This window comes from Passer montanus, unplaced genomic scaffold (assembly GCF_014805655.1).
Source record: "Passer montanus isolate IOZ18808 unplaced genomic scaffold, ASM1480565v1 scaffold79, whole genome shotgun sequence".
Lineage (NCBI taxonomy): Eukaryota > Metazoa > Chordata > Aves > Passeriformes > Passeridae > Passer > Passer montanus.
In genome coordinates this window covers 1,928,697-1,949,401 of record NW_024373145.1, presented here as the reverse complement: position 1 = coordinate 1,949,401, position 20,705 = coordinate 1,928,697, and the positions used below count along the sequence as shown (strand labels likewise).

The window sequence follows — 20,705 nt, the reverse complement described above, 5'->3', positions numbered from 1 at the left end:
TACAAGCCTACAAATGAAACCTGGGTATGTCCCCGTACTGACCATCCACCTTCTGAAGTGTTTTGAGCTGATTTGGTCCTGAAGTCCTCACTCGCTGTTTGTTCATCCTGGGGTCAAAGGTCTGTGGAGTAAAAACTCAATGGCTCATTTGCAGCTGGCTGCACAGTATCCATACAATGAAATAAGACACATTACCTAGTTGTAGGTGACTCAGTTAATACTATTTGCAGCAAACACACTCCTAACTCTCACCCTTGGGAAATTACCTGTAAAGGAAAGGCCTATGCTCATGCTAAAGAGTAGCTATGTGTTTGGGTGAATCAGGTCTCTTCCGAATCAAGTCAGTGTTAGTGACCAAAATCAGTTGCAAAAAGCTGTCAGAAGTGGTTTGGCAGGGAGTTTTCCCGTTGTGAAGTTCCCACCGTGTGACAGCATATTAGTCAGGCTCAATGTATGCCTTCCTTCTGAACTAATCTTTGGAGTTAACTCAAAGTGCTTGCCTTTAGAACTGTATTTATTTAAAAACTGGTTTTAACTCTCCTCCTTACAAAGGGAAATTTGGAAAAGTACACATGAACCAGCGCAGCAAGGTGACAGGGGTTACACAAGTCCTCCTTGTGAATAGCAACTTTGAGAGCTATAAACTATTTCATTCATCTTAATGATTATTTAATCTTGGAAGCAGACAGTAAGTTCCTTGCCTACAGCATACTGAAAACTGACAGAGAGAGGGCATAGTAATGAGAATTTAATAGCAAAATAAATAATACAGAAGCTACTGCACTGATTGCATTATTATTATCCTGCTGAAGTCAATAGGAAAGCTGTGCTCCCAACACCGGGGAGAGGAGCAGGGTTTTCCCCTGAGCACTCCATGTTTGCAGCAGGAAACACGTGGCCTTGGACAAGCGACCAGCTCCGGCTGAGCCCGGAGTGGTGAGATCGAAAAGACAGCCTGCACGCTTTCCCTCCACCAGTGCTCTCCTCACTGGCCATGGGCGGAAAATAAATACCACTCCCAGATATTTTACAGCCCCAGTCTCAAGGGCATGACTTATCATTTCACTACGGATCACTGAAATAAAAATAACTGCGAATTGAATCATTATCTCTCTGTCTCAGAGGGCATTGCCAAGCCTCCAGCGCCCAGGAGATGAAGAAAGCCTCTTTCATGGTAACTATCAACCTACCTGCGCTCTTGTTCTGAGCCTCTAGAGCTGTGTGACAGGCAAAAACTGTTTTGGCCTTCCAAGGCTCCTAATTTGCCTCTACCGATTACCAACCATCCAAGTTCTGTGGAGAGATCAGCACTAGTGGCATTATCTGCAAGCTCCATGGCAAAGTGTTTTGCACACTAAATTTCCCAAGATCACCAAAGCAAGTTTATCACAGTACTGCTTCCCTAAGGTTAGTTGGGATTGACCTGCAGGACTGTTCTGTCCAGATTCATAACTCTTAACAAATATAACTAGAACCTGGCACTATTACTAGAGAATATATTCTAGATCTCAGTTGATGGAGCTCAAATCACTATAATTCTCAGTACCAACTCATGTAGGACTGACTGGTTTGATTGCCTGCTGAAACTAATACAAAACTATGCAGGCTCATATATTATATTGCTTTTCAACAACTACCACTCTTCCAAAGAGGATATATGTGTTGCAACATATGTATTATCCTATGCATCTCTCTCCCTCATATTTCCATTTATCCTGAGTCTCTTTTGTAGGTTTTGGACCAGAATGTGGTGTTGGAAAAACTATTTCCTGTGACCACAATATTTTCACCGTTTCTGTGGGGTCTTTAAGTCCAGTCTTGAGGCTGTTGCAGAGTTTGACTTTCTCGCCCCTTTGTCTCTGTAATCACTCTCATTTGTATGGATTTGCTCCTGACAATCTGTGAGACAAGAACAGGCCACTTTTATTCATATGGACATACTCCTCTTTAAAAGTCTCTCGGCCTTCGGCCTTCGGAGTTTTGAAGTGAGTGACCTATCAACAGGCCACTTTTATTCATATGGACATACTCCTTTTTAAAAGTCTCTCGGCCTTTGGAGTTTTGAAGAGAGTGACCTATTCCAACCTCCTTCAGCCAGAAGGATGCTGGCATTTGTTGGCAAAATCCAGTGAGGATTAGCCTGACCACCAAACACTGCTGCACTAACAAACACTCTCTCTGCCTTATTTCATCTCTAACATTTAGTCTAGATTTCAAACTCTCCTTTGAAAAAGAAGGGTAAGTCTCAAATACTAACAACGTGTGTTAAATACATATACCAAGAATATAATGTACTGGGTACATGGCAAAAAATATGCCTGATCACATATGGTGTCTGAAAAGTTAAAAAACAGACATTAACACTTACAAAACAAGAGCGCAATTAGAATAAAGGTTTACCAAACTCGACTTTTTCTAACATAATATAAAATCTAGCAATGTTGTCTCTGACATACAAGTTAATTCTGTACTTCATTTTAGCATAGCAGCACAGTGTTCCTGACCTGTCAGCAGTGTGAAAGGCTCGTACCATCCCCTCACCATCCCTGAAAAGGCTGTACAGAGTCAGACAGCTCACCTTCAATTCTCCAGGGTACTTTCAAAAGGCAAACCACTGGGGCCTGCTTAACATTCGGGTCTCCTGCAGTTGCTGGCACTGTGTTCCCTGTCATTCATCTGCAACCCTCCCTGTGCCACAGGTTTCTTCAGAGCTGGGCAGTCAAGATCCCACCCAGAAAAAGAGATGCCCACAGCAGACTTTAGAAAACTCCTATTTAATTCAGCCCATAATTCTAACAGACAATGCTGGCACAGGCTAACCATACGGTTTGCAAACCCGCGTGGAGACACTTCCTCAGCACCGGGAAGCCCGGTCACTACCCCAGCTGCGCTCCCTCTTGCCCACTCGTGTCCGCCCCCGCCCCCGCGCCCCTTCCAGCCGCGGCAGCGGGAGCGGCGCCTGGGAATTGGCCTGCGAAGGGCAAAATAATCCTGCTTCCTCGAGAACGTACTCGTGTATACGAGAGCGTGTATATATGCATGTGTGCATGTACACGGCTCGCCAACTTCGGGGGCTCGCAGGCGATGCCGGGGGCTGCGTGGGTTTGGGGAAACGCCGCGACCCCGGCGCAGCACCCCGGAGCGGCGGTGGGTGGGAGAAGCGGCACTCGGCGAGGGGAGGGGGCGGCGGGGCCGCGCCGGCCCCTCGGTCCACGGCAGGAGGAGGAGATACCCCGAGCGGCAGCCCAATGGGAATTGTGGCGCTTCCCCTTCTCCCGTTTCCTCTCTCCACCCCCAGCCCCAGGCCGGGGAGGCGGGAGGCGGCAGCGCTGCAGCCCGGCCACCGGCGGGGCACGGGGCCAGAGGCAGCCCCGCACGGCCCCTTCTCCGCCTCCGCAGAAACACCTGCGGGGGGGAAGGATGCCGGGAGGCGGCCGCCCCCCTCCGCGGGAGCGCGGGCTGGCTCCGGAGCCGCCCCAACGGGAAGGAGGAGGAAGAGGAGAGGAAGAGAAAGGAGCAGGAGGGAAGTGGGGAAGTTGTGCCTTGCCCGCCCCGCCGAGAGCCGGAGCCATGGGCCCCGCCGGGGGGGCGCGGGCCGCCCCCTCGCTGCTGCTCTCGCTGCTGCTCGGAGCCTCGGCCCCGCTCTGGCTGCGGGCGGAGACGCTGGGTGAGTCCGGGGCCGGGCGGGGGGATCGGCAGGCGGGCCCCGGCGGCTCCCCGCGCTGGGGGCGAGCGGAGGGGTGCGGAGGGGCTGCCCCCGCCGCCCTCGCCTCGCTGCTCTGCGGGAGCGTAGCCTGAGCTGCTCTCAGGGCTGTATATAGCTGACCTGGTTAATCCTCGCCGAGTTTATCCCTGTGTCTGAGTAGCTGCGAGATTAAAGTGGTAACCAGCCTTACGGTAAACGTATACTATTTTTTTTTTTTTTTTTTTTTTGTCTTTTATAATAAGTCAGATAAGCGGCGGAAAAGTCTGCGGAAAGTTGCGAGCAGGGGGAGGCCACCTGGGCTCCTGGCTGCGGCCGCGCCTCCGCAGCCCCGGCGGGAGCCCCGGGCGCGGCGGGCGGCGCTGGGGCAGCGGCAGCTCCGTGGCTGCTCCCGCGGCGGCCGGGCCGGCAGCCCCCGTCCCACAGCCGCCTGCAGGCAGCTCTGCTCTCCCACCGCCTCGGGGACAGAGTGCAGTGCCCGTGCTCGTGCTGGGACAAAGTTTCGTGGGAATCTCGAGGGGATGTTACGAGCCTTTTTGTGGTAGTGCAGACTGTTGCAAGTAGAGCGCGGGTACCATTCTCTTTGCCCCGTGTTTTTACGCTTCCTGTGTAAATGACCAGTACCTCTGACATCTCTGGCCGCGGAGTTGCAGCCTCTTGGCTGTTGCATTGCGTGGCCTGATGCATCCAGTCTTAGAAGACTTCACTGGCAGCTACCGATAAACTAGCTAGTACTGGAGACTAAGCATCATGATGAGCTTGACAGTGCATTCAGATAACTGTAGAAATCCCGTATTAATGTTCCGACTTGGCTGCAAATTATAGAACCCAGCGCTGTGCATTAGCTGTATACAGGCATTAGCAGAAAGTACTTCGGCTGATTTATACCTGTTCTTCCCATAACCTCCTATTAACAGAGATTTCTGATATGCATCCCCACAAAAGGTAGAAGTTGGAATGAGTCATGTTGCCACTTGCCAGCTTCTTGGTAGCTTTGCTGTTCTGTCCTCCATGTGCTGGGATTCCAATTTGATATGTTCCAGGAAACATATGTAGCAAGGAAAAAAAAATCCATTAATCCCCTCTTTTCATCAGTTTGTGTTGAAGGGTTTTATTTTTGTTTGTTTTCTCTTTCACCACTGCTTGTCCCTCACTCAATGGCACCAGGGAGAAGAAAGTCATTTGGGTTGCAACCTAGTAATAGTAAGTCTGCTGGGATTTCAGGGGGTTTTTGTGCATACAGTAACACAGTAGTAAGTATGAATGTCCCTTCTTGTCCATATTCCCAAATTAGTTGGTAAAAGCACTTTTGCTTTATTCATGTTAAAAATGTTCCTACTATCAAATCAACAGACTAGAAAAGCAAGTGCTATTCTGCCTGGTTCTCTTTGGACCAAACTCGGATTTACAAGATAATCTGTCCAGTGTCTAGAAAGCAGAAAATATGTTGATTCCCCACCACACACACTTCATTTCTCCACGGGAGAAATTCTTCTGTGTTTGTTTATTACTATTACCCTATAAATTAAGGGCTAAGTGTTCTAAAGTCACACCAGTGGAGAAAGGAGATAAGGATAAGTGGATACAAACTTCCTGTTACACAAGCTTCTTGACTTGATTTAAAAGTTGTAATGGAGCAGGAGATGTGCCAGAGTGAATCAGGCTCGAGTTTCAGATAATTCTGTATCTTGTCATCACTGGTGTTTCCCATTAGCTGGTTCAAAGAAAGATGCACTTGTTTAAGTATATTGATGTTAAAATATCCATTTTAAAAAATGAAGCATTATATTTTTCTGACTCCTCATGAGCTGACTTTACCTTCCTCTTAACTTTTTCTTGTGGGGGCTACAGAACAAGGATGAAAGGGCTGTTATACCTTCTGTTCTTTTCCTTTGGTTTCAAATTAAGGAAAGACCCCTTTTTTCACTGTATCTTGCTTATTTCAGGGAATGGCTTGTATCTGTGTGGTTGTGTAGAGTCCAGGTGTCAGCACTTTTACTGTTCTTGAAAATATGTTAAATGTGTGTGTGTTGTCTCAGGAATCTATCAATGTGGAATTTTGTTGTCCATAAAATGATAAGAAAGGCTGAACATCAAGGGAAACTATTTTAATTAAAAAAATATTTATAGGCTTAGTAGGTCTCACCTGGGAACAAATACTACATCTATGACTGTCCACGAGTAATACATGGCTTTGGAATTTATAATAAAAGGCGGTTCTTTTCTCTTTTTATTATGCTGTATATCAATCTTTTGGGATTTCAGTTGCCAGTTCTTTACTGACAAGTAAAAAATATACCTTTTTCCCTGTCTGCCAACCTCACACAGCTATCCTGTATCCTGGTATGTCTTCTAAAAATCTTCCCCAGCATTTAGATCCCAAGGCAGAAGGGAGCCAAACCTGAACACATTATCTTTGCCTTCACCCTTCCTTGTTTTTTTTTCTGGTGTTGTTGAGCAAGACCTTGAACCATGTAATTGTGAGCAGCAGAAATCAGAGTTGAATCTGAGTCTTCCAGAGTTTTGACTCATTTTCTATCACATTTCTGACCAGTAGGACTTAAAACTGACCCCAAGGTTGTTTGTTTGTAGGAAGGCATAAGAGGAATGGGGATTTTAATCTATTAAGTACAAGATTTAAGCCACTGCTCTTGCTGTACCTCATTTATTTTCACTTCAAATAAAACACAGCTATGAAACTAGTTCATGTGGGATTTGCAGATCAGCATCCAGGAGTGAGCTTTGCTTGCTGTATTCCTGGGTCTGTTGACAATCGCACCCAACGCCCAGTTGGAAGAATCGATGGGGAGTAGACTATTAAATGTTTTGAGGAAAGGTTGTTATTCAATGTGACAACAGTGTATCCAGTAATTACGAGAGATTATGCCTGTTCCCAGGGGCTTGCACAATACCCTTGCTGAAGAATACTGGTGTGATCATGCTAATCCACTTTGTATGCCCATTTCCAGCAGTTTGAAATGCAGATTGAGATGAGTCTTTCTTGTACCCAAACCCCACCCCCCACTTCAGTTTCTGAATATAAGTGATTGGTAAATTTTCAGTTTGTTTGCGTTTTGTCCTTATGTCTGTTTCCTTCCTTGGCTCCCTCTCTCTTGCCTTGGGAATGCTGACTAGAATTGCTAAAGAGGGAGGCAACAGTTTTCCAGTTGCAGTTCATAAGCAATGCAAGTACCCACCACAAGAAAACTGCGATGTTTTCAGTCACACAGACTTTGCTATAAATAGCTCTGAGCTCTTCATAAGTACTTCTCTTTAGGTTATCAGGGGATGTATTTCAAACAAAATCAAAGGCAGGGAGGGCAGCGGGAGTCTCTCTGACAACGCGGGGAGAAAAAGATGCTTTGGGAAAGTTGTTACCTGTATGGCTGTTGAATCATATTTCACGAAAATTATTTGTTGGTTTGCATATGCAAAACTATGTTCCTTTATATTTATCAAATGCAAGTGTCACCTTTAGTCCATCTGAGTTACATGGGTAGCACAGGAAAAATTAGCTTGAAAAAATACCACTTTTGAGAACAGTCATGCTGCTGTATAGAGATGCCTAAAGTACCTTTTCAAAAGTATCTTAGATACCAGGACTGGTATAGTTTTGAAAGCCCATCTGAGCTCTCACAGCATGCTGAGAAGTGTGGTCCTGTGTGGTGGCAGGCACTGAAGTCCTCAGCTCAGACATCACTGTAGTTTGGGGCTGGCTCTGTCGGATCAGATGCTCTCCTGTGGCATGTACTCATCAACATATGGGTTTGCACCATCTGCTAAGAATAAAACAAGCCAGACAAAATCAAAATAAAATCCTTCTGACTGGGTTCAGTGGAATGGTGTTGGATCCCAACTAACTGCAATAAAAAATATTAATAGCAATGCATAAGAATGAGTGCACAACTTCCCCAAAAGGTTTAATTAGTGTTACAACTGGGAGTGGGAAACTTCAAACTGGGACAAGCTAATAGTGATGCTTAAATAAAGAAAAAGATAGTGGTTTGACTAATTTTAAGAGTATACAGATACCTTCATTTTTGCTTTCAAAATAAATTGCAAACTATCTAATTAAACTGATTTTTGCCTGTGAAAATTGTGTGAGTGCTAAAGCCACAATTTTGAGGTTGGCTGCATGCTTGTATATAGAGAGAGGCTGCCAGTAGTTTTGGTTAGGATTGTTGATCCTGCATAATTAGGCCTGGGAGCTGAGTGTTTTGAGGAGAGGAAGCATTTTGGTTGTTCATTGCCTCTCTCCCTGTCTCTTCTTTTGGCAGAGCCAGGACTTGCCTCTCAGAAGTTTCCTTCCAATACATGAAGGCTTAGTTTGGTGATGGTGGTACTTTCTCATCCTCTTGGAGCAAGATTTGCTGTCCCACTGTGACCATATTTGTTATTTCTGTTTCTGTGATGGGATGGGACTGCTGTCGGGTGGCAGCTCCATTCTGCTCCCCACATAGGCACAAAGAAGGATGGGAGGGCACCCATGCTGTGCAGTATTTGCCCATGTCCAAAGAACTTCAGTGAAGGTGTTTTCCAGCCAACCATAATGAGGGACAGGACAATAAAAGGGGAAAGCAGAGCAGGGCAAGGCTAGAAACCCAGTCCCCAGACCTTCCACAGGACCAGGGTGTTCACTTTTATACTTAGTATCATGCATTTCAGCCCAAGCTACATCTGTAACTGCATTGTGTTCACCAGGCATTTAGTTAAACTCTAAAACATTGTTTCTTCCTTCAGTTACTGCAGAAACCTCATATCCCTCACAGTTTTATTCCATGATGTTCGAGTTTCTGGCATTTCCACCACAAATTGTTCAACAATATTGGATTTCAGGCTAATGCTTTGACATTAAAGTTGAAGTCATGTTGATGTCATCTTCCAGATGTTCATGTCTACTGAATAAAAATTTTGTTTGTTTGTTTTATTTCAAATTACAAAAACACATGGGGAATTCTGGATGTGATCCCTCATGCTATACAAAGGCCTGTGTGTGTCCTGTCAGAAATCAAACAAAACTTTTCTTCATGGAGTAGCAGCAGAGACTTCAAAAAGCTGGAAACATAGGTGGATTTCTTCACCCACCCGAACAGAATAGCTTTGTTAGGTGCCTGAGCCTTGTTGTTGCAGCTGCACTAACTGTGCAGAAAGGGTATGTGTGGCTTCTGCCTGAAATTCACTCGTGTTTTGCTGTGGTGCCACACCAGTTCTGTGTTGGTTTGTTGTTTTGATCTTAATAGTCAGCAATGCCTCATTTGTAAAATGAACTCATAACAACAACAACAAAAAGTCCACACTTTGTCCTCCGGGTCTGCAAAAATATATTTTAACTTGTAAAATAAATTCAGTTATCCTGTGGGTCTCCCTCTGCTGGGATGCTTTAGCAGCGAGGTTCATGGCTCACATTTGAGCTATTGCCTTCCCTGTTGTGTCAGCTTTCTCCCAAAGGCAGGGGTTTTTGTATTAGCCCATGTTTCTTGTGTCAGCATGCTACAGGGGAATTGAAGTTCAAATGCCTCTGAGCTCCTGCAGGCTTTTTGAGCAGTCATGTTAGCATTTCAAACCCAAGGAATCATCACTTCTGATCTAGCATTTTAGCACAGACAGAAGAGACGTGTTTAAACCCATGGTCCTTGCTAATGCTTGTGTTTTGAAAACTAAATCACTAACTTTTTTTAGATGAAACTTAGTTGCTGTGTTTTGTAGGTGGAAAGCAAACTAAAACTGTATCCAAATAAACTAGGCAGTTATACTGAGACATTCACTCTCAGGTTGAGTGAAAAACTGTCTACTGTATCCTGTTTCAAAAGTTGAGAATGTGATTGTTTAATACTACTGCCAATCAAAAAAATCTGGTCAAAATGGAATTATGGAGTTTCAGTATTAGTCGTGTACACAAGGTGGCATAAAATATACTCCTCTCTGCTGTTTTCCACATCCATAAATACTTTTTATGCAGTCTCATTAATGTCTCACAGAAGACACAGAAGTGATGCTGTGGATCACATGTGGTGCCACAACCAGCACTGTAGTACTCAAGTAATGATGAAGCTGCTTTCCTTTCTCTCTCTCTCTCCTTTTTTTTTTTTTTTTTCCTTTTTCCAATTTAAAACATCCTTCACAGCAACTATATGTAACCACAATGAATTGGGAAGATCCCAAAAGCTTATGGAGCTTCTGCATGTACCGTTTTGTTTAGTACCTTGAGGATGAGTATCAAGCAGGCTGGCTGTGGGACGATACTGATCAAAGGCAATTCTTGCTTTCAGTGCATCAGGTCAGAATAGTTCTTTGATTGTTTCTTCATCTTAGTTCAGTAAAATTTTGTCTTCCATTTCTACTGAAGTTGCAAAAAACCATTTCTTGTTAGTTTGAAGTAACCATGGAGGAAATAGTTTCTTAGACACTGGGTTCACTGAGTCAAAAGACATGAATTTTTTTGTTTTGTTTGTGCTGATAAATGAAAATTATTGTTTCCATCACAAACCAGTTTGTTTTCTCTTGAGATATTTGTTGATTTACACCTTGGGGATGATGGGGTGTTTGTATAATTCACCTTGAGAAAAGTAGCATCCTTTCTCTTGTTCTTTCTTATTAACAAGTGACATACTCCACCTAGGCCTACTGGCATAAAAGGTGGATGCATGATTTTTCAAGTAAGTCAGGACAAGTTTGATTTCCAGAAAAAAAGACCATCCTCCATCATTGATAACTGTCTTGCTCAATGTGTATCACACTAAAAAGGTAATTGCATATTAAAATGAGGGGAGTGTGTGGTTTCATTCTATCATGTTCAGCCATTTCCTCTTGCCCAAATTAAAACTGTTTTGAAATCTTGCCTTCCCACCTGCTACTGTAACTGGAACAGCTCTGCTTCAGCCTCTCCTTACCCTGGTGTCTCTGAATTTCCTGTCCCTGTGGGTTTGTCAGTCCTTAGCACTGCTGTGAATATTCCTATTCCTGTGCAACCCAATATTCGAGTCTGGCCTTGAGCTTGCAGCATATGTTTCCCACACAGTCCAAATTTGGTGCAATATACTGTAAGTTAATCTCCAGTAAAGCATAGCGCAGAGAAAAACCTGGGAAGAAAACAGATGGAGAAAGTAGAGCAAACAATTTGCATACATATGATATGACTCTTAGTTAAGATTAGCATTTCCTACTTTGCCTGAAAAGCCCTTAATAAAAATCCAAAATTCCAACTTCATGTTTGCCTCAAGTCAGCAGAACTGGAGGAGATGTCCTAACGGCCAAATGTCCCCCCAGCCCAGGGACAGCCCAGCACAGGGTGGGAGAGCTCCATCTCCTGCTCCAGCCCTGTGTTGTTGACACATTTCTGGGATGCTGTAGGCAGAGGGGCAGGGCAGAAACTGCTGTCTGTGGGATATTTGCTCCTCATAGCCTTCATTGCTCTGAACCATCCCCAGGGTCCTGAGTTACTCTGCACGGGTGGCTGATGGAGGAATGTGGCCATCTTCCCATTTATTTATAGTCCTTCACAGTTCTTTCTGAGCATGCAGGTACAAGTGCTTGGCAATGGACTCGGTGCCTTCTCTGCATTTGAGGTGTGTAATATGGACATGTATCTCATAGTAATTGTTTATTTATTTAGAAAACAAAAAAATCAGTTTCCCTTTTGCAAAAATGGGACTCTTTAAGATTCCTCTGAAATTTCCATACATGTGTAGCTCCATTCTCATGTTTGTCCAAACCTGCACAACAATAAGATGTTGAGATGGTCAACCACAGCAATATGCCACCTTCATAAAAAGAAGGCATTGAAAAATATTTAAATGAAGCCTTGCAGTAAATAAATAAATTATGAATCTCTTTTGTTTCAGCAGTTAAAAAGGCATAGAAGTTTTCTCACACCCACAAGCTCAAGAGTGCTGTATTTAGAGTGCTGAAAAGCAAATTCCAGTACTGAAGCTTGCTTCTCTGGCGGGCTACATTTGGGTATAGTGCCTAAGTCCTGGAAGCAGTGACTAAAACATACTTATTTTTGACATGTACTCTGGTACTGTCTGTCTTTCACAGATTGCAGTGGAAGCAGATCGTGATTCACATTTTGTGTTAGTGTAAGAAGGACTTTACTACTTGTTCAGGTTTCAAACCTGCATGCTGAGTGTGAAGCTCTGGCTTAGTGGACGTGGCTTCGTGTTGATAGAAGTTGCTTCTAAGGAGATAAGCAGGATGGCATCTGCTTTCTTTTAACCTTTTAGAGCTAAATATATAAAATCTCAGATCTTGGTATGTATTTGTCTTTGACAACTTCTGCAAAGATGAGAGGTTTCTGGGGTAGTAAAGGCTGCCCAGGTCAGTTGTAGCAATCCTGTAAAGTCACTACCATGTAGCTGAAAACATTTCCCTGGCCATCTCCGATGGTTGTGCTGCAATGGCTAAAAAACTCAAACTTTGAACAATGGTAATATGGATGTAAGCTACACTGTTAGATAAGAGATTCAGAAGGGTTGTCAGGGATTTTTTTCTTTACCTGATGATGGCAATCCAACTGGTTACCAAAATAACTTTTCATATGTTTGAGGCAGAGCACCTCGTGAGGCTGGCTGCAGGGGACATCCCGAGGAAAGCCAGTTCCCAGCTGCAGTCTGAATGGCTGTGGGGTGATTGTGGCTGGGCACGTGGTGGGAATTTGTGATTTATGGAACCACTGCAGAACCAATTGGAGGTCATTTGCTTCTTTCTCATTTCTACTTTAAGAGGGACATTACAGTAAATAATGTCTGTGAAGAGGAGGAGAAAACATGCTGTGGTTTGTTTGGCCTCCTTCTCCTTTTGCATCCCTTTGAAGTTGGTAAGTAAATAATTTGGGCAATAAAATCAGCACTCCACAGTGTTCCTTTGTTTCTTCTGCTGCTCTACCTTCCCTTCCTGCTCTCAGCCCTCCTGCCAGCCACCACTTGGTTAGCTTGGGCAGCGAAATAAGTGTCCTCAGGAACTGCTGCAGCACAGAGGATAAAATGTTTCCTGACTTCCTAATGGAGTTAAATTAAAATGCAACTCAAAGAAAATATTTACATGCTATTTGGTTTTCCTTTTTCAATAGGGCATACTGTGATGTGGGAGACTTTTTCCCTTAAAAAGATATTAATACTAATTTGAAGGCCATGGAGGATAACAGTCACTTTTTTTTTTTTCATTATAGACTTGCCTTAATTTTTAATAGTTTCTTTCATTATTTGAAAATAGGTTTTTTTCTGTATCCACAAAATATTGTGAAGAATGTAAAGCTGGACTTCAAAAAAAAAATCCTCCTGTAGATTTATATACTTTTGAAGCAGGGCTCAGCCAGTTGTTTGGCTGTGTAAATGGCACCTGCCTTGAATCCAGGGGTTTGTGGAATTCCCACATTTCTCCCTCCACCTCTCCCCTGATCCCTGTGCCTCTGGGCCCCAGCACTGCTGGGAAGGAGGACTGGGGGTTCTCACCTGCCCAGCAATGCATCAGGCTGTGGTGTTGCCCTTGGTTTGAGCTCACTGCCAGGAAAAGCACAAAGCTCTGACATCTCACAGTTCTCTGTGGAAGTGAAGGGTTTAGGTCCTGGCTGTGTGGATGTGTCTCTTCTGTTGTAATGGCACAGTAAAGAGCCGATGCTCTTGACCCAGGTTTGGCAGTGGAGAGGTTAGAGATGAAGCACTTAACTCTGCATTTACTCCATCACCTCAGAAAGCAGTGCAGGTGTGAACCTGTTTGTGTTTGCAGCATGCATGGTTCTGTTAGTGATGAAGGTTAGAGTTGCTGTATGAAAACCTAAAGTGTTTTCAGACCACTGCAGTAGATTAGGATGGCATCTGGCAAGAAAACTTGGATTTTCTCTCTTTTCTCCTATCCCATAGGAGCGGAGAGGGCACAGGTTTAACTGGAAGGAGTTGATTTCTTTCTTAGATACTTATCTGTTCTTATGCATAACTCAAATCATATTTCAAGCACAGATGCAAAACTTGATTCAGTTATTATTGTAGCTTTTAATAAGCTGGAGTTATTACTTCCGTGAAAGCAATATGGAAGATGAGACAAATCCCTTTTCTCCTTGTGGGGCTTCTCATCAGAGCTCTCAGAGCCATAGCCTTTACTCCATGGCATTCTGCTCCTTTTGACTGTGCCCATTTGCTGCCATGGCTCTTCAGAAAATGCTGATTATTTGAGCTGGATTCAGAGTTTAGGTATCCAAACTCAGTTTTCTGCTCTCCTCTCAAAGGAAGGAGTTGAAAGGAAGAAAGGACAGGCCATGAGCTCCCAACAACTCTGTTCCCATGTGGAGTAGGGAGAGCTTGCCTTCTTCCAAGCACCACCATGAAGGTGACCTCCAAAAGGATGTCAAACTGGGCAAGAGGAGGCAAGGAGGGAAATAAAGTTGCTTTGGGGGGCTTCATCCCAGTGGAAAGAGTGGGCAGCCAAGGGAGATCAGGTAGCAGTAGTCTGTAAGCAGGGAGACCAAGTGGGAAAAGCTAGGGCCCCGCAGGGCTCATCGGATGGGATGGAAGAGGGCAGGGAGCCGCGGGCTGGGTGCGTGATCACGCCTAGGTATAACATGTATTTAGCACTGGAGTCAGTCCAAGGCTGTTATGAATTGCTTCGTGAGGGTGAATCAGAAGGATGAAAAAGGCAGCTGTTTGCTGCCAGGACATTGTAGCAATGCTTTTGAAAATGCTTTGATATCATACACTGTAACTGTTTTGCAGTTGGCCGAATCAACATGTTTCTGAAAGGTGCGGCAAGTGAAAACTTTGTAGAGGACTTATTTGAAAAACTGTAGCCTTTTGCCTGTCTCAGGAGGGAACGTGCTGAGTGGTTGCATGAAGGCACTGTGTGCATCCACACGTGTGTGCAGCCAAAGGCTGGAGAAGCCCAGGGAGAGAGGAGTGAGACACCATGGCTCAGATTGTGTGCTGGGCCTAGGAAGGGATGGAAGGAGAGAGCCAGTCCAGCCAGGTGGTTCTGGGTGACAGGAGGGTACCTGAAGGAACCAGCATCATCTTCAGGGATCTCTGCTACTTCTGGCACCACCATTTTGCTAAAGCCCCAGTGTCTGTCAGGGGCTGTGTCTCAGGCAGTTCACAGGATGGGGCCAGAGCTTGTTTGTGGGCATTGATTTCATCCCCCCTGTCCCTCCTGGGCAGGTTAGATGCCAGAGGGGACCCTCCTGCCTGTGGGCCAGCAGCCATGGTCAGACCCAGCCCAGACACAGCTGCTTGGAGCTACTTCTCCACCTTGTCTCACATGCATCCATTACATCTCTGTCTGAGGGAGGGTGGGGAATACCTGCCAGCCCCTTGGTGTCTCCTCTTGCCCTCTCCACAGCCACATGTGCTGGTGTCTTCTGGTGGATCCCAGGTTTGGATTTACAATCATGCCCTGCTCTTGGCAAGCACCGTATGAGAGAGGCCAAGGTGTGAGTGCTGTGCCTGCTGCTGTGGCAGAAGGTGCCAGCTGTGGTTCTTTCTTCTTGGGAAGCTGTTTCCATCATCTGCCGTGGGAGATTATTTTTATCTCTGGTAAACAGCCTTAATTCCAGTGCTGTGATCTCTGGTACCACCTGCAGGTAGGCCAGCAGGTGGTCGCCCACGATTCAGAGATCATGATCTTGGTCTTGATTCAAGTGCCAATGGGAACTTGTTTTACAAAGCATGTTTGATGTGTTTTCAATAGCTCCTGGTGCTGAGGAGAGATTTTATTAAATCTGAGTAGGTTTAGATTCTCTGATTATTTAGTACCTTGTGTCAAATATGTTGCTTTGCTCCTGTCCAGTGAGAAGTGATGAAACCTGGATGTCTGAGGCAAGGCTGACAGCTTCTTGCCAAATGGGGTGATAGAAAACAGTTCTTAGAAGTAATGATAAGTGAAAATTTAGTGTCAGCAAGACAGTCTTTGTCAAACTGACTGGTTAAATAAACGTATTTCCATCCAGAAGAGCTGTGCCTATAGGAAAGAGTGTGACACCAGGAGTTTAAGCCATAGTTTTCATAGGGACAAGGGATTGTGTTTTTAACTCGGTGTATTTTAAGTTTGGCCAACACATTTCTACTGAAAATAAAAATTTCCTGTGGAAAGTAATAAGAGCAAAACTAATGGCAGTATTGTTCACATTTTCCATTTGATAATGTGACTAGGGATGTGCTTGAATTCCTTACAACTTGCCTCCTTTTCTGATCCTTGTTATATAGTGATATTTTTGGGTTTTTTACTAATATTTGGTCATTAATTTGCTCTTTGACTTGTCAGATCCTGAGCTTTATTCTACTTTCCCTCTATATCTTCTGACTCCTTATTTTTGGTGTGTTTTCCAGCAAATTTCAGTGTAACAGAGCAAAGAAAATCTTAATCTTGCTGAGAAACTCAGAGCTGCAGTCAGCTTTCTTTGTAAGAAGCAGGAGTTACTAGGACTTGTTGTGACTTTTTGGACATTACTATGGTTCTTGTGGCAAACAAGCTTTTATCATTATCTTTTGCTTCATGGCAGGCAGGCAGAACTAAGGCAGCAAGGGATGTTATAGGGATGTTATAGATATAGGCTGATGCTGAGCCTTCCTCTCCTGATCTGGAGTGTTTAGATGGCCATGCTCCACCAGGGAAAAGTCAGAAAATAGCATTTATGCTTTCTTAGCTCAAAAGATGTTCTGGTGTTAATGCTCCCTGTCCCTCCTGGGCAACAAAAAAAAACAAAAAAAAAAAACACAAAAAACCAACAAAAAACGGAGTTTCCCTGGGAACAAGACCTTGTATAACCTCAACAGAGGAGGATGGCAGGCTGAGGTCTCTCATGCACAGCTTTGCCTGTACACTTGCTGCAGAAATATAAGGCTCTGTGACCTGGACAGTCGTCAGGGTCTTATTATGATAGCAAGGTATTTAGTTTTTTGAGCAGCATTTTTCACCACAAAAGATCCTTGGCATTGTACAGAGGTGACAGAGGGCAGAACATAACCCAGTAAGATGAAGTCTGTGACTTTCCATTTTAAGGAGTTCCCCATGTGGTTCTGTAACTTTCCCGTTGTTTTGCCTTTTCTTCCCTAATAAGGATATGCTGCAAACAAAGCTCAATATTGTAGTTTCTTTATTTCAACTAAAATAAATTCTCACAGTTAGAAACATGCAGTTTAAATTAAAGGCCATGGGCAGTTCTTTTTTTACTGTACAGCAGTTGGTTACACGGGCATCAAGGTTGTCCTGTGTCCTGCTGGAAGTGATCTGGTTTTACACTGCCTAGACATCTATGAACTCCTCTCACTTCAGGAAGTTGACAGCTCATCTGCCATAATATTTGTTATATCTTCAGTCATGTTGCCAAAAGTTTCCATTAAAAGGTGATTTGCTCATGAAGCCAGCTTGCCTTTCATCTTGAGTATTTTCCTAGGCATCCTAAAGTCAATAGTGCTTGGTTGAAAGCCCTGAGCAACAGATGTTTCTTTAAAGCATGTCAAAAAGGAGATCTGAAAATCCATATTGAATATGTTTCATGGTGATATGATTTTGGATCTATATCTCCTATTCACCTCTATTCCCAGCATGAACCTATGACAAAAATAAATACTAGGCAACAAAGCTAGTAGTAATGCCAAAGCTTCAAAATAAATGTGATTGCTTGTGAAAGAGCAGTTGAGTGAGTTGGATGAAATGGCAGTGTAATTATATGGTAGCAAGTCAAAGTTTGATAGCTTGGAGCTTATCTTAGCACAGCATGCCACTTTCCCCCCACCTTGGTATGGCATGTTTCTTTTTCAACACTTCATTCCTAGTTTTCCATTTTAAAAAATCCTATCAAACCTTAAGTTTGTTATTTCTAATGATTTTGGAAGGTAATTCAGATAGTAATTAAAATGGCAGAGACCAAAACCGTTTAACCAAAATATCCCCAAAAGGAAAATTTTGGGTAAAGTGAACATTGTGAATTCTCCGCTCTGCAGGATTCTTTATTTTGTTAACACTTATTGGATTACCTTCAGTTTTGCCAAGATAAAGGATAACAGAATGCAAGACTCCTATGAAAAGTGTGCCTATGCCCTAAATGACCTGAAACAAGACTGCCTGTATGTGTGTGTATACGACACTAGTCCACTGTCACAAATATTCCCATTATTTGGAAGACTGAGCAGAACAAAATGGCTTAAGCTTTAGTATACAAATTTTAGTTACTAGTATGCTTTTAAATAGTTCAGTAAAAATTGCTTCCTTTAGTAGTCAAGGTCTCTTATCTGATACCTGCTTCCTTCCCCCTCTATGGATGCTTCCTGTTTTCCATGTCAGTCCACACATCCCCCTATGTATTTCCATGCGCTCTTTCCTGTTGTCCTCTGATCTGCTGCAGCTGCTCCTCAGATGCCTCTCCACCAAGGAAAGGTTCCAAAGCTGAGCTGGCTCCTATACAGTGCCATGAAGACACACTTTGAGGGCCCCTACCCTCACCTCTTGAGCAAAGAGGCAGCAGCTCTGAATTTCTGGGCATGCTGCTGCAAAGTAGCCTGTGTACCACTAGCAGTGCACACCCCACTTTGGAAGTCCCTCTTGTGTCTTCACCCCGTGCTGTTAGTATTGTGCAAGTGGGACAAGAAAAACAAGGAAAATAAGATGTGTCAGGTCTGTGATAGTACGCAGTTAAGTCATGTCTGTGCTTTCATGTATGACTCAGTTACCCTCTCTGAGATGGCTATTGCTGTGGAAATAAAATGCTGACTGATAACTGGGAGAAAATTACTTAAGGAAGGATCCTGCTCCTTACATGTGGAATTGCATCTTCATGGATTTAGTAAGGTTTGGCTATAAGGCAGAAAGCCAGAGAGACACCGTCTGTACATTATTGTCAAATACACCCCAGTTCATGGGTGTTTCCAACCCTTCTTTCTACTGCTGTACAAGAGAAACGTGACTATATGTATTTCAGCTACCTATATTCCAACAACAACAGTAGAACTGAGGTGGAGTATTACAAAATACTTATTTAAAAGGGAAAAATGCACAAGACATGATTATGTAGCCAGCATTTTCTTACATTTTTTTAAATTGAGGAATACATTCTATTTATCTTCCTTTCTGTTCTCCTACTGCAGGGGATGGATGTGGGCACACAGTGATGTACCAAGACAGTGGGACACTGGCATCCAAGAACTATCCTGGGACATACCCAAACTACACTCTTTGTGAAAAGAAAATCCAAGTGCCTCCAGGAAAACGCCTGATCTTGAAAATTGGAGACCTGGATATTGAATCACAGAAATGCGAGTCCAGCTACCTTACTATCCAGAGCTCTTCAACATTGCATGGTATGTAAGAGACAAGGCCATGGTCGATGCATGAACTGGTGAAAGTGTGAGTAAAAGGCAGCTTAGCAAAATGCAAGAAACATCAGCCTTTGTCCTCTCCTCCTCCTTTCTGTATTGAGGTGTTTCATTCTCTGTGTGGGAAGCCATTGTCCCACTGTGTGTGGTGCTGTCAAGGCTGAGGGTGCTGCCATGCTGTGCTGCAGAGGGGCTGCTGGGGCTCGGGCACAGCACTCCTGAGGGCTCTGCCTCCACACCTGCAGAGCTGGACCATCACAGTTTTGGTACAGCAAGTCTGTAGATCTGTATCAGCCCTGTTCCCTTCTTGTGTAGGGGAAGAGCTTCCTCACAAACTAGACAAAGATGAGAAATTGGAGTCAATGATCCTGTGTGTCTCTATTCCTAGGCAGTCCATGGCTCAGAGAGGAGATAACCTTTACTATTGCCAGCTGTTAGCCACCTTACTAATGTACAAGCTTTAATACTTGCAGATATTAAATGCATACAGCCAGACTGCGCTCTTGTAAGAGATTTGCACAGGAAGATAAGCAAATAATCTGCTACAGCTGTGCACTTAAAACAATCATATTGGCAACCGGATTCTCCCCAGAGACAACATGAGGCCTTCCTCAAAATAGTTTTCCCAACCAGTTGTCACAGAAACTTTTGATCTGCACTTTCTAGAAGAGTCATACTGATTTTCAAGTCATGCACCCTTTTTCAGAAATCCAATTTAAATTCAAAGCTGCATGGAGTTCTGCACTGTAGGAATGAACTCATGAATTGACAGTTCATAAAATTTTGCCTGCTGGGAGTGGGCTGTGTAGCCTTTCAGTCAGCTGAGGCTAAATGTACTGTCCTGGACTTAACAAACAAAATGAATTCAAGGAAAAAATGTGATGAAGATGTGAGCTGCACAGAGCCTCTGCAGGTTTTCCACCTCGCTGCTTGGCTCAGAAAAGTATGTGGTTCTCCAAAGATGAGATCTCATAGGATATCTTAGTAGTAAGGAAGGTTGATTGCCTTTCATTTATCAGCATGATGGGCTTATCACTCATCTGGCAAGAGAAGATCAAGTGAGGTATTAAAGGCTTGTTCACAAAGGAAGGTAAAGGTAATTATTGTTCTCATGGGGGAGGTATTACATTTTGAAACAACCTTCAGTAAGAGTGGGCAGTGACATGCTGATATCTAAGCCTGAACAGAGCTTGATTTGAAGCATAAGGTACATCTCTGTTCATGTGTGCTGGAATTTTTTAGTGTTATTTATTTCTTTCTTCACTGAGAAGTGAGAAGTGGTGACAGGTTGCCCAGAGAAGTTGTGCACGCTCCGTCCTTGGAAGTGTTCAAGGCCAGGTTGGATGGGGACCTGGCCAACCTAATCTGGTGGAAGGTCCCTGCCCATGTCAGGGAGGGTTGGAATTAGATGCTCTTTAAGATGCCTTACAACCCGAGCCATTCTATGGTTCTGCGATCCATTTCATAACTAAGAAATGAGTGGTGTTCACCTGAAGTAGTCTGTCTGTACTTGGCAGTAAGAAATAGGTGGCTATTATTGCATTATCATATCTTTGAATAATTTTTATTGATACTCTCTTGACATTTCTAATCTAAATCTTCTTGGAAACAGGGATAAATCAACATACTGTTTTTTGAAGTGAAAAATGAAGCTTGGATGTTGATTGAGATTCTGGCTCCTTACAGATCAGCCTGAAGGCATCTTCACA

The 20,705-nt window shown here is 43.9% G+C and overlaps 1 protein-coding gene across 3 annotated transcripts in view; it reads left to right on the top strand.

Moving 5' to 3' along the window:
- Positions 1-3,312: 3,312 nt before the first annotated feature.
- The window catches only part of DCBLD1 (discoidin, CUB and LCCL domain containing 1), a 46,174-nt gene continuing 28,781 nt past the window's right edge, over positions 3,313-20,705 (top strand). For all 3 annotated transcript variants that reach the window (XM_039731614.1, XM_039731613.1, XM_039731615.1), the window contains exons 1-2: positions 3,313-3,667; positions 18,769-18,981. In XM_039731614.1, the coding sequence (XP_039587548.1) occupies positions 3,421-3,667; positions 18,769-18,981 (460 nt within the window). In that variant the 5' untranslated portion in view covers positions 3,313-3,420. The remainder of the gene's footprint in view (positions 3,668-18,768; positions 18,982-20,705) is intronic.